General features: G+C 43.4%; 1 protein-coding gene across 2 annotated transcripts; it reads left to right on the forward strand.

Annotated features, from left to right (window-relative positions):
* Window positions 1-528: 528 nt before the first annotated feature.
* Window positions 529-10150, forward strand: LOC120059518. Of its 2 annotated transcripts, XM_039008640.1 has the most exons (7): window positions 529-1153; window positions 1624-1707; window positions 1965-2062; window positions 4733-4932; window positions 6510-6571; window positions 7411-7536; window positions 9405-10150. In XM_039008640.1, exons 1-7 carry the CDS (start codon window positions 1118-1120, stop codon window positions 9588-9590), a joined length of 792 nt encoding a protein of 263 aa, XP_038864568.1. In that variant the 5' UTR covers window positions 529-1117; the 3' UTR covers window positions 9591-10150. The 2 variants fall into 2 exon arrangements, with proteins under 2 accessions (XP_038864568.1, XP_038864569.1); XM_039008641.1 differs by lacking the exon at window positions 1624-1707 and having other exon boundaries at window positions 532-1153.
* The last annotated feature ends 3573 nt before the right edge of the window (window positions 10151-13723 follow it).

Here is a 13723-nt window from a genome sequence, read left to right on the forward strand (position 1 = left end):
TGTTTTTGCTGTGTCATTATGGGGTATTGCGTGTAGATTGATGAGGGGGAAAAAACGATTTAATCAATTTTAGAAAAAGGCTGCAACGTAACAAGATGTGGAAAAAGTCAAGGGGTCTGAATACTTTCCGAATGCATTGCAAATCATTTGTTTCACCATGTGGGTCCAGATGGTGGATAGATAGAGGACTCATCAACCCCTGCTCTAGATCATCATGGCATTTGTAGTTCTTTATGATAGCCACATTATCAGCTAATTAGCGTTTTACTTTTGGGGGGTAAATACAGGTGAATATATTGATAAGTCACCTTGTCCTACCAAGAGAGATTTACACAGTTATCAAAACAGCACACCAGGGTAAGCCTAAGCCCTTATTTTAAGTGTTTCTAAAATCCCCTATGGGAAAAATGTATGGTGGAAAAACGTTTTGAACCATTTCCGTTTGACCGCTAGGTTTTATGGGTATTATGACAAAGATTAGCTGTCGATCCAGCTCTATGATCCACTCTATAATCAAACAAAGTAGTTGAGAAGTCAAAATGTTATCTCAGCACGCCATCTTGTGGCAATAATCGGACAGCGTTTGCTGTAAAAGCTTGTCAGGAACGCAAATCACAGGTGACAACTAACTCCGAGTAGCACAATATGGCTGAACAAGCCTTCTTTATCGCCATTCATTTGTTTATTGGTTTTGCAAATTCGTTTTTAAGGAGACCTGGTGATAGGACAGGCTCATTTGCACATAGTTCATGTTGAACGAAGTGTCCGATTAACTCCACCAACGGTTCATCAGGTTATCAGAAATTTACTTCACCATGTAGTTGAGTTTAGTCAGCTAATTGTATCCACTCATTTGTGTGCTGTCTCTTGAAAGCTTACCTACACAGCCTTTTAAAACGAGAAGTTGAATGTCCGCAATGGACCACTAGGCTACACCTTCTGCATTGTTCGCATAGAAATCGAAAGTAAAATGAAGCTGTCTCGAAAGAAATCCTGTGAGGTGACAATATAACGAATGTCATAGAGCAATACAAGACGACACTTAAAGATCAGACGTCCGCTGCTGGTGACAACAGTCAGAGACAAAAAATTCAACTGGCCCCTCTAAACAAAAGAAATGGATCCACGGCAGCAGGAATCTTCGCAGGGCAAGGTAAATAAACTCGCTATTATTATGTCCTACTGACCTGGGTAATCATTCAAAGCCTACTCTGGTTTGTCTCATTGAAGGAAACATCTGTCAAACGGTCAGTTAGTTTATTTTGTTAACCAAGTGTTTTAAACAAGAAGTGAAGTGCACCCTAATTCTGTAATCTCTACCCAAAACTCCACTTCCTGATTGTTTCATTGTGAAGGAATTATTGTCCAGCCAATGCAATATCCTGTTCACAACTGAAACAAACATGCATTGTTTTTGTGGATCGGCTAAATTATTGTTGCAAGAATATTATTCAAGAATTGTGGTCATTCTAGCGCAAGTAAACATTGCACATTCGGTTTGTACTGGCAGTCCCATCCCAGAAACCAATGCATTAGTTACACATCAGCTAAAAACACTAGAATAAAGTTCAACCCCCCCCCCCCCCCCCTTATAATTCATATGATTGTACTTTCACTTTCAAGAGCTCCGCCATGCCACACAAAGAACGCGGTGAAGAGTCACGTGACAATAGGCCCAGTGACGTACCTATCAAACATAACACCGAGGTATCAGTGATATAATCCATAAACCAATCAGTCATTCAATCAATTTAATTGTAGTTATGTTTGAGCGATTGTGTGTAACTGCCGCCTTAGCATGGTCCCAGACAGTCCCAGATCTGTATGTGCTTTTGCCAACTCTTCTGTCATATTCATTCTATTGCATTTACTGCATAAAGATTTACTGCATAAATGCTAGAGCACTGTGAAAATAATTTCTCACCAGGAACAGTAATTAGCTTATTGCTATGTGACATTTTCAGGAGGAGAAACAACCTTTCAGAAGAATGAGAAGTCCACCTAGGCCCAGAATAACTGGTTCGTTTAGACCGAGATTTGGAGGACGATTCTGCAGACCGCGGTAAGATTAGAGGGCATTGCAGAGCAACCTTGTAAATGTTCAAGGGTTTGATCGTGATCATTTCAACATTTCCTTATCTTCACCCACTTTCGTCCTATTCAGATTAGATCGTGGAAATATTCACTCACTCACTCGTCCATATATACACTACCTTTCAAAAGTTTGGGGTCACTTAGAAATGTCCTTGTTTTACATGAAAACATATATGAAATGAGTTGCAAAATGAATAGGACATCTAGTCAAGATGTTGACAAGGTTATAAATAATGATTTTTTAATTGAAATAATAATTGTGTCCTTCAAACTTTGCTTTTGTCAAAGAATCCTCCATTTGCAGCAATTACAGCCTTGCAGACCTTTGGCATCCTAGTTGTCAAGTTGCTGAGGTAATCTGAACAGATTTCACCCCATTCTTCCTGAAACCCCTCCCACAAATTGGATTGGCTTGATGGGCACTTCTTACGTACCATACGGTCAAGCTTTCTCCCACAACAGCTCAATAGGGTTGAGATCCGGTGACTGTGCTGGCCACTCCATTATAGACAGAATACCAGCTGACTGCTTCTACCCTAAATAGTTGTTGCATAGTTTGGGGCGGCAGGTTTGGGGCAGCAGGTTTGGGGCAGCAGGTAGCCTGGTGGTTAGAGTGTTGGGCCAGTAACCGAAAGGTTGCTAGATCAAATCCCCGAGCTGACAAGGTAAAAATCTGTCGTTCTGCCCCTGAACAAGGCAGTTAACCCACTGTTCCTAGGCCGTCATTGTAAATAAGAATTTGTTCTTAGCTGACTTGCCTAGTTAAATAAAGGTAAAATAAAAAATAATAATGATAGTTTGGAGCTGTGCTTTGGGTCATTGTCCTGCTGTAGGAGGAAATTTGCTCCAATTAAGCGCCGTTGCAAAATGGAGTTATAGCATTCCTTCATCAAGATCCCTTTTACCCTGTACAAATCTCCCACTTCACCACCACCAAAGCACCCCCAGACCTACACATTTTCTTTATATATTTATTTATTTCACCTTTATTTAACCAGGTAGGCTAGTTGAGAACAAGTTCTCATTTACAACTGCGACCTGGCCAAGATAAAGTAAAGCAGTGCGACACAAACAACACAGAGTTACACATGGATTAACATGGAGTAAACAGTAAACAAGCCAATAACACAATAAACAAGTCAATGACAGAGAAGAAAAAAGAAAGTCTATATACAGTGTGTGCAAAAGGCATGAGGAGGTAGGCAATAAATAGGCCATAGGAGTGAATAATTACAATTTAGCAGATTAACACTTGAGTGATAAAATGAGCAGATGATGATGTGCAAGTAGAGATACTGGTGTGCAAAAGAGCAGAAAGGTAAATAAAAACAGTATGGGGGATGAGGTAGGTAGATTGGGTGGGCTATTTACAGATGGACTATGTACAGCTGCAGCGATCAGTTAGCTGCTCAGATAGCTGATGTTTAAAGTTGGTGAGGGAAATAAAAGTCTCCAACTTCAGCGATCTTTGCAATTCATTCCAGTCACTGGCAGCAGAGAACTGGAAGGAAAGGCGGCCAAATGAGGTGTTGGCTTTGGGGATGATCAGTGAGATATACCTGCTGGAACGTGTTCTACTGGTGGGTGTTGTTATCGTGACCAGTGAACTGAGATAAGGCGGAGCTTGCCTCCACCATGATTGACAGATGGCGTCAAGCACTCCTCCAGCATCTTTTCATTTTTTCTGCGTCTCACGAATGTTCTTCGTGATCCGAACACTGCAAACTTAGATTAGTCTGTCCATAACACTTTTTTCCAATCTTCCTTTGTCCAGTGTCTGTGTTCTTTTGCCCATCTTAATCTTTTCTTTTTATTGGCCAGTCTGAGATATGGCTTTTTCTTTGCAACTCTGCCTAGAAGGCTGGCATCCCGGAGTCGCCTCTTCACTGTTGACGTTGAGACTAGTGTGTACTATTTAATGAAGCTGCCAGTTGAGGACGTGTGAGGTGTCTGTTTCTCGAACTAAACACTCGAATGTACTTATCCTCTTGCTCAGTTGTGCACCGGGCCTCCCACTCCTCTTTCTATTCTGGTTAGTGCCAGTTTGCGCTGTTCTGTGAAGGGAGTAGTACACAGCGTTGTACGAGATCTTCAGTTTCTTGGCAATTTCTTGCATGGAATCACCTTCATTTCTCAGAACAAGAATAGACTGACGAGTTTCAGAAGAAAGGTCTTTGTTTCTGGCCATTTTGAGCCTGTAATCAAACCCACAAATGCTGATGCTCCAGATACTCAACTAGTCTAAAGAAGGCCAGTTTTATTGCTTCTTTAATCAGAACAACAGTTTTCAGCTGTGCTAGCATAATTGCGAAAGGGTTTTCTAATGATCAATTAGCCTTTTAAAATGATAAACTTGGATTAGCTAACACAACGTGCCATTGGAACACAGGAGAAATGGTTGCTGATAATGGGCCTCTGTACGCCTATGTAGATATTCCATAAAAAAATCTGCCGTTTCCAGCTACAATAGTCATTTACAACATTAACAATGTCTACACTGTATTTCTGATCAATTTGATGTTATTTTAATGGACAAAATGTTTTTCTTTTCTTTCAAAAACAAGGACATTTCTAAGTGACCACAAACTTTTGAACGGTAGTGTAAATATTTTTTTCTACTGTTTTCCTTACTGTATAGATTCATAAGGGACGATCATTCATTTCGGAAGCCCCGCTTCAGTTTTGGGTTCCAAAGGTACCACCCTTTCACACGGTTCAACTGGAGGGACCAGTCCGGCCCACCACAAGGTCCCACGTGCCCTAACAACCAGTACAACGACCAGAGGAACATGGACAGGAGCGGTCCCACCAGGACCTCTACTCCTAAAGAACACAGCAGTAGGTCTATACTCACGTAGCAGTTTGGGGAGGGTTAGACCAAATGACTCGGTGGTTACAGGGTAAGAGCTCTACCATCTGTGCCATGATCCAAATATCTTGGCAGTTTAAAGTAGAGGCAATACATACTTATACCCAAATCACTTTCCTCGTGTGAACACTAGAGAGCAGTGTGAGCAAGCAGTGGCCATGTCAACTCGGAATAATATTTGCATTCTGACATATAGGCTACATTTGGAATGTGTTTTGCTCATCAGCATTCCTGGTGGTTGATATTCACCAAGCAACAACATGACAATGTTACATAAGGCTGGCCGCACACAGCATTGGTAGATATTCATCAAATTATAGGTGCTGTCTTTGCGTTTTGAATCAGTGGATAACTAATTGGTCTCTAGACTCTACCCACGCACTCACACATACCATTTTTTTTGTGTTACTGTTTTGTTTATTTGTTTTGTGCACGTATTCGTCTTACTTTTTTAACTCTGAATTGTTGCGAATGGGCTCGTACTGCAAGTAAGCATTTCACAGTGAAGTCTACACCTCTTGTATTCGGAGCATGTGACCAATAACATTTGATTTGGTCACTATTAACCATTTTGTATTTAGCTACTGTATATTCCTACATGTTTCTGATCATCACGTTTCTCCTCGTCACCTTATTATCACGAAGGGTTTTGTAAGGCCACAGTCCATGTGCTTGCAAGTCAACAATTAGCACGTATGGTTTAGCCCCATTCTCTATCACGCTTGAAAGTGTTTTCTTGAATAACTTTGCATTGCCCGAAGAAGACCTTTGTCTTGGTACCTGCAATAGAAACCACACATGTCATCTCTAATCTCTTTGGTGTTGATAATATGAGCTGTATTGCTATTCTCAACCCCAGTGGCGTTTTCTTCTCCTACTCAATTCAGCTGCTAAGTCTCTGCGCAGACTGCGGCGCTGTGGAAGTGTGTGAGAGAGCGAGATTGTGTGAGGAACAGGTTGCTCTATGTGCCTGAGAGATATGCTATTATGGTGACTCATCTCTACCGTGTGTTACAGAAAGAGAGCGAAAGTGAGAGCGAGAAAGCAAAAGAAAATGAGGAGAAAGAGGGCGTGAGGTACCGGGCAGACAGCCAGCTGTATATAATGAGCCGTAACAAAGCTATCGCCTCACATAGGCACACTGCAGTCGAACGTTGCTAGGCAGCTTTCTCAAATCACGCCCAATGGGTTGTGCTTACAGAAACATTCATTTTAGCCCCTGCGCGCTGCCTGTAGACAATAACTCTCCCGCTGACCGCAGAGAGATAGAGATGGGGAAGCTTAGGCCTGAATTGTACCTGCAGCTAGAGACACCAATGTGATGATAGTTGAGGAGGACACTGGGTAGATTGAGGAGTCCCAGAATCAATCAGAGATAGTTCATTTAGAGATACCACCTGTGCCAATCAAAGATATTGGAGTTTATCACAGATGTCAGCTGCTGTCGTTTAGCTCTAACTTATCCCCCCCATCTGTTCCCGAGCTGGTAGAGTGTGTTGTGTTGAATTGTTGTGTGAAGACGTGGTTTGTCTGTGTTATGTTGCAGGTGCTGTCAGGTCTTCTGCAGGCCCCAGCAGAAAGAAGGAGAAGCAGCCTGTGTCGTTCATCGTAAGTCCACATTCCACCACTCCTCTCTGCCTCTTCTGGGATGGGGGGAGTCTGCGCTGTACACAGTAGGGCACACGTACTGTATCTGCTGTCCTACTCCCGTAGTGTATGGTGGTGGCCAAAAAACTCTAATCATTCCCTTCATCTTCCAAAAAGAACAACATGCATTGTTTCATCATAAAAACTTTTAGCCACTAATGTAGCTTCACACAAATGATCCCTCCCAGCTTGACTGCTGCTTCAATTTCTCCGAAGTGAGATGCACCACACTGGGAGGTACGCGTTGCAACACATTTCCTCATGTTGAATAGAAACCTGAGTGCGTCTCTTTTTCCCATGATGTTCGCGATCAAAAATATTTAGTACACACACAGTCTTTCACCGTCCTTCAAATCACAGAATGAAAAAGAACCCTCAAACATTTGAGCAATCTTGGCTAGACTGCTCGGGAGGATTATTAACGTGCGTGTGTGTGCATGTGTGTGTGTGTGTCCTCCACGCCCCTTGGTGTGATAGGAATTGGAAGGACAAAGAGAGCACAGATGCAGCATAAAGAATGAAAAAGGTGGAGTAATTGGGTGGTCTGACTTGGAGAGGAGCACAAGGTCGTCGTCGTCTTCAGTTTAAACGTGCTCGTTATTCAAATAGTCTGGCTGCCTGCTAACCTTAATGAGAGAGAGAGATGCACTTTTAAGGAACTCAACAGCAGTCAGATGGGTTCTGAAAGGCAAACACAGGCAGACTAGCCACGTGCTGTCAGAGTACTGACTGTGTGTTCAAGTCTTAAGGAATACTTATAACTGTGCTTATAACTGTCTCTCACCCCTGTGTTTCTGTAGGTGGCTCAAGAGAAGGAGAGATCCCACAGCAAAGAAAGAGAGCGGGATAGAGAGCTCCCCTCCACCATAAGCAGGGCCACAGCACGAAACAGAGCCATCCAACAGAAGAGGGGAGAAATAGAGCAGGTGTAGTACCATTCATATTACAGTGGAACAGATTGAGATCGAGAAAGAGAGGGGATGTACAACATTGCCAGCAGCAGGTGAGGAGAGAGGTGAAGGATTTACAGTAGTGTAAAACACCAAAAACCAGAGATTGAGAGGGTTAGAGAGGTAACATAGAGGAGAGAGAGATAAGAGGGGGTAGGATTATGAGCGGGTGGGATGAGGAGGGAGAGAAAGAGAGAGGGGGTTGTGGAGAGGAAAGGGTGATTTGATCACTTGCGGTGCCAAAACTAATTGAGAAATGGCCAGCTGAAGCTGCCTCGAATTTATCATCATTTGTTTCTTCCTTTTAGCAGCTGATCAGTTGAATAGGTAATCAGTCATGATCAGAGCCAATACATGGTGATGTTGCACATCCCCGGGTTGTTTACCTCCAATCACTCTTAAGCGCCTATCAGAGTCCAAAATGTGTACGTGTACACACAGCAGTGTTGTAGAATATTGGACCGTTGGTTTTCATACTTTTTGAATTCTCTGTGCGGCTAAAGGAATTTCTCCAGCTGTCAACACATTGAAATGGATAGAGGACGCGTGTACACGGAGCCACGTTGGACGGGAATTGTGAGGAGGTGTGCATTTGGGCTGTGCGGATGGTGTTCTCAGAGCAGCTATGTCACAATGGGACCCCGGACTGTCGCGTCTCTGCCTCTATGGACTCTGAATTACGCTTAAGACGGAGCTCCTGTTATTGTCAGGTTGTTTGTCCGGTTTTTTTCATCATCAATCAGTCATCACATGGGCGTAGTTCGGTTGTCTTTCAATAGGTTTTTAAACGTGCTGTAATGGATACGTCACAGTTAATGTGACAGAACATCACATGAAGCGTTGTCAGTGGGAGGTGTGTGTGTGTGTGTGTGTGTGTGTGTGTGTGTGTGTGTGTGTGTGTGTGTGTGTGTGTGTGTGTGTGTGTGTGTGTGTGTGTGTGTGTGTGTGTGTGTGTGTGTGTGTGTGTGTGTGTGTGTGTGTGTGTTGGGTGCTGTCTCTCCATCCACTCGACTGATGAGAAGTTCACTCTCGCTCCTCACATCTCCATGGTAACTGGAGAAGGTAGGCTCTGTGAGAGAGCAGTCTGGCAATAGGTAGCTGATATACTCGTTCTCCAAAGACACACACACACTAAATATAATTTTTTTGTTGTTGTGGGGGATTAATTGCTTTGCTAAAGGGCAGAATGACAGATTTTTCACCGTTGGTTCGGGGATTCGAACTAGCCACCTTTCGGTTACTGGCCCAACGCTCTAACCGCTAGGTTGCGCATTCATGCACGCAGGCACCAACCAACCCTAATTGTAACCCTAACCTTAAAATAGCCTTTGTCCTCATGAGATGTGGGGAATGTCCCCAAAAGGGTCGAAGAACCAACCAACATACACCTTTGCATGGTGTGAACAGCTGTCTGTGCATGAGTGCTGCTGCCTTGGACTATTAACCCACTCCGTGGTAATGGCATACACATGACGAGACCTCTTGCCCCAAGCATCTCTCCCAGAACTATCTCTCTCCCTCTTTCCCACTCTTGCTTTCTAACCTCTCTTTCCACCCTCTCTTCACATCCGCTCTATCCATCCTCTATCTCTAGTGATTATCCTCTCTCTTCACCCCCCCTCTCTATCGCTCCCTCACTCCAGTCTTTTGTTTGCCTGCTCCTCTCCTGTGTCTGAGTACTTCCGGTAACACTGTGAGCTGAGTTTCTTTAGACCATCTGTGCTAAGCTCCTCACTGGATTAGGAGCCACGAAACTACCTCTCACGTGCCATGAACATATGTTTATGTGTGTGCCTGTAAGTGCGCGGTGGTGAAAATGCTGACTTTCTTGTGTTTTTATGCAGGTGTACCGTCAGGACTGTGACACGTTTGGCGTGGTGGTGAAGATGCTGATAGCCAAGGACCCGTCTCTGGAGCTGCCCATCCAGCCGTCTCTGAAGGAGAACCTCGGGGAGATCGGCCTGCGCTGTGTGGAGGCCATGCAAAAGTTCATAGAGGAGTATGACAACAGGGAACCATCACCACAGTGACACACACTCCCCTTTGTCTTAACCTGTGTAAGTGGTGTGCTTGTATACCAAAACATACACACACAGTCACATCTCACAAAGCTCAGAAATGAAAGTCAATATGGTATACGTGCTGATTGGGTATGTGACATTGCCAATGTTGAATAGCACTAGTCTATGTCATGACTCATGAGCTGGCCTGTCCTAGTGTCCTTGGTCAGTCAGGCCAAAGTCACTCCTGGTGCTCAGCCTTCTGGAAGCTCTGTCTTGACCTGTGATCGTGACTGCTACTGAAACTCAATCATTTATGATGTGTTGTCAACTTTCAACATTTCTCTTGACAATGTGATGGAAGATATAGCTATTGCCCTTGTGCTTCCTACTGAAGTACAGTTAATAAATTCATAACCCTGTGACATATTGAAAAAAAAAAAAAAATACATGACATGATAATTGTACATAGATGAGCTATACTATGTTGATATACAAGGATGATTATATCTAATACAGAGGAAGAATCTATTTATGCACAACTTTTGAATGTTTTCACTGCAATACAATAAATCTGCTCTTAAAAATGATATGGGTGTTTGATTCAGTGTTGTAATGTATAGTGGTATTCCCTAGACCCCCTGATCTGCAAATCACCCCGATCTACCAGTAACTGCAAATTCTCTGTACCTCAGTTGGTAGAACATGGCGCATGCAATGCCAGGATACTGGGTTCGAATCCCGGGACCATCTGTATGTAAAATGTATGCATGCATGAATTTAAGTTGCTAAATGGCATAAAATTATATTTACAGTATTAAATCAACCTGATCTTACATATCTTCCCATTACTACCCAATAAAGATGGTCAATATGTGCAGCAGTCAGCTCAGGGCCATCGTATTGAACATGTAAATTCAGCAAAAAAAGAAACGTCTCTTTTTCAGGACCCTGTCTTTAAAAGATAATTTGTATAAAACCAAATAACTTCACAGATCTTCATTGTAAAGGGTTTAAACACCGTTTCCCATGCTTGTTCAATGAACCATAAACAATGGATGAACATGCACCTGTAGAACGTTAAGACACTAACAGCTTACAGACGGTAGGCAACTAAGGTCACAGTTATGAAAACTTAGGACACTAAAGAGGCCTTTCTACTGACTCTGAAAAACACCAAAAGAAAGATGCCCACCTCATCTGCGTGAACGTGCCTTAGGCCTTAGGCATGCTGCAAGGAGGCAGGAGGACTGCAGATGTGGCCAGGGCAATAAATTGCAATGTCTGTACTGTGAGACGCCTAAGACAGCGCTACAGGGAGACAGGACGGACAGCTGATCGTCCTCGCAGTGGCAGACCACGTGTAAGAACACCTGCACAGGATCGGTACATCCGAACATCACACCTGCGGGACAGGTACAGGATGGCAACAACAACTGCCCGAGTTACACCAGGAACGCATAATCCCTCCATCAGTGATCAGACTGTCCGCAATAGGCTGAGAGAGGCTGGACTGAGGGCTTGTAGGCCTGTTGTAAGGCAGGTCCTCACCAGACATCACCGGCAACAACCTCGCCTATGGGCACAAACCCACTGTCGCTGGATCAGACAGGCCTGGCAAAAAGTGCTCTTCACTGACGAGTCGCGCCAGGGGTGATGGTCGGATTCGCGTTTATCGTAGAAGGATTGAGCGTTACACCGAGGCCTGTACTCTGGAGCGGGATTGATTTGGAGGTGGTCACAGCATCATCGGACTGAGCTTGTTGTCATTGCAGGCAACCTCAACGCTGTGCGTTACAGGGAAGACATCCTCCTCCCTCATGTGGTACCCTTCCTGCAGGCTCATCCTGACATGAACCTCCAGCATGACAATGCCACCATCCATACTGCTCGTTCTGTGCGTGATTTCCTGCAAGACAGGAATGTTAGTGTTCTGCCATGGCCAGCGAAGAGCCCGGATCTCAATCCCATTGAGCACGTCTGGGATCTGTTGGATCGGAGGGTGAAGGCTAGGGCCATTCTCCCCAGAAATGTCCGGGAACTTGCAGGTGCCTTGGTGGAAGAGTGGGGTAACATCTCACAGCAAGAACTGGAAAATCTGATGCAGTCCATGAGGAGGAGATGCACTGCAGTACTTGGCCACACCAAATGCTGACTGTTAATTTAGATTTCTCCCCCCCCCCCCTTTCTGTTAGTCACGTCTGTGGAACTTGTTCAGTTTATGTCTCAGTTGTTGAATCTTGTTATGTTCATACAAATATTTACACATGTTAAGTTTGCCGAAAATGAACGTAGTTGACAGTGGGAGGACGTTTCTTTTTTTGCTGCGTTTAGATTGATGTATGATCACTAAGCAGCCAGCCAGTAAGGCAGTCTAATAGCAGCAGACTGGTAATGAAACAGATCGTATTTCCACACCAGTATTTGGAGCGGTGTCCGGAGGAACGGAGACTGTCAGTCAACCAAAACAACATGGGATTCCAGCTAGAACCAACCACAGAAATCTGGAACAAGCAGCATTACAGCATTCATATACACTTATAAGCGTTTATAATGGCCTATTAAACATGGGTATTGTTATAGTGTCACCAAAAGATGTGACATTTCCATTGTTCATTGAAATCCACTTTAATTCCAATATGACACAACATCAACAAATAAACATGCAAGCCTTTTCTATCTCTACATCATGATATACAAATAATGGTTCTGTAGTTACAAAATATATATAAATATTTAGGACCATTATGTACAGAACATTTACATTACCACATCAAAAACTTAAATAACATTTATTTGACTGTTATATACATTTAACAGGTATTACTATTGTTATTATTTGTTTTATCTAGTAGTAATAATATAACGTTGAAAAACAAAGCATGTGGCGGGAGAAAACGGGACTATACGGGACGTTACAGTGCCTGAATGGCCAAGGAGCATTGGCTAGAGCTGTCCTTGGTAAGCGTGGAGAGCAGGGCAGTGTAGTTAGGTTCAACAGGCTATTTATACAGGGTGATAACACGATCTGCTAGCCACCTGTACGGTAGATCCAGCAGCTCTTGGTTTCCACTGAGGTAAACGACAACACTGTATGGGCAGCTATCTAGCACACACCGTCCACAATCACACTTCCAGCTGACTGGTTTTGGAGGGCTGTGGTGTTTGCCAGACAGTTTTTGGTTCTCCTTAGTAAGTGATGGACTGATTATAAGTCATTGGTTGGTCAATGCTATGAGAAGGTCCACTCAGGTGGTTTTCCAAGGTCCAGTAGGTACATAAAATATGTGAGCACTTCAGCCATTAGTGCTCTTGGAGTTGTGTACCAATACTTATTTGAAACTGAGTTATTTCGGAGCATTCATTAAACTTTACAGACATGGTGAATTTATCCCTTGTCGGTTTCAAGACAGAAATATAATGCTAAAGAGTTGCTAAACTCCAGCATGAATTGCAATTATTTGCTGTATTATTTGTATGCCTTGTTGACATACTGAACATTATGCATGCATAAATCCAATTTCTAGAAATGTTTTAAACTGGTTTTAAATAACAGCTGGTAAATTTACTACAGCAGTACAATGTTATGAATAAGTCCCATATTTCTGTTATGTATCTGTGGAAGGCACACACACACACACACACACACACACACACACACACACACACACACACACACACACACACACACACACACACACACACACACACACACACACACACACACACACACACACACACACACACACACACACACACATCAATCAAATGCCGTAACCTTTCTTGGGCTATATAATAATAAACGGTTAACAATACAAATGTGATGTTTTTGCCAATTGTTAGTCACCTGACTCCAGTTATTGTAAACATTGCAGTTGTTTAAGAAGCCAGTCCATTGCAGGCTTCTTGTCCTGATTAGCTCATGCTGTGTAGGCGTATACCCCCCCCCCCCCCCCCCCACCGCATAGAGCTAGTTGTGTAACTCACACACATCAAATATATATAGGCCTCTCTTTGACACACACACGATCACTCTTTCATTTACTCTCTCTCCCCCCTTTCTCTCTCCCCCTCCCACTCCCTCTTCTTCCTTTCTTTCTCACTTTATTTTTCTCTGTCACCCTCCCACTCCCTCTCTCCTTTCTCACCATCCCTAACTCTCT

This window comes from Salvelinus namaycush, chromosome 14, assembly GCF_016432855.1.
Source record: "Salvelinus namaycush isolate Seneca chromosome 14, SaNama_1.0, whole genome shotgun sequence".
NCBI classification, from domain to species: Eukaryota; Metazoa; Chordata; class Actinopteri; order Salmoniformes; family Salmonidae; genus Salvelinus; species Salvelinus namaycush.

Bases quoted from the DNA above. Each gene is read 5' to 3' on its own strand.
- LOC120059518 (XM_039008640.1), top strand. From the start codon at position 1,118: ATGGATCCACGGCAGCAGGAATCTTCGCAGGGCAAG. The intron at 1,154-1,623 runs GTAAATAAACTC...TTCACTTTCAAG, and splicing joins AGGAATCTTCGCAGGGCAAG to AGCTCCGCCATGCCACACAA. The intron at 2,063-4,732 runs GTAAGATTAGAG...CTTACTGTATAG, and splicing joins GGACGATTCTGCAGACCGCG to ATTCATAAGGGACGATCATT.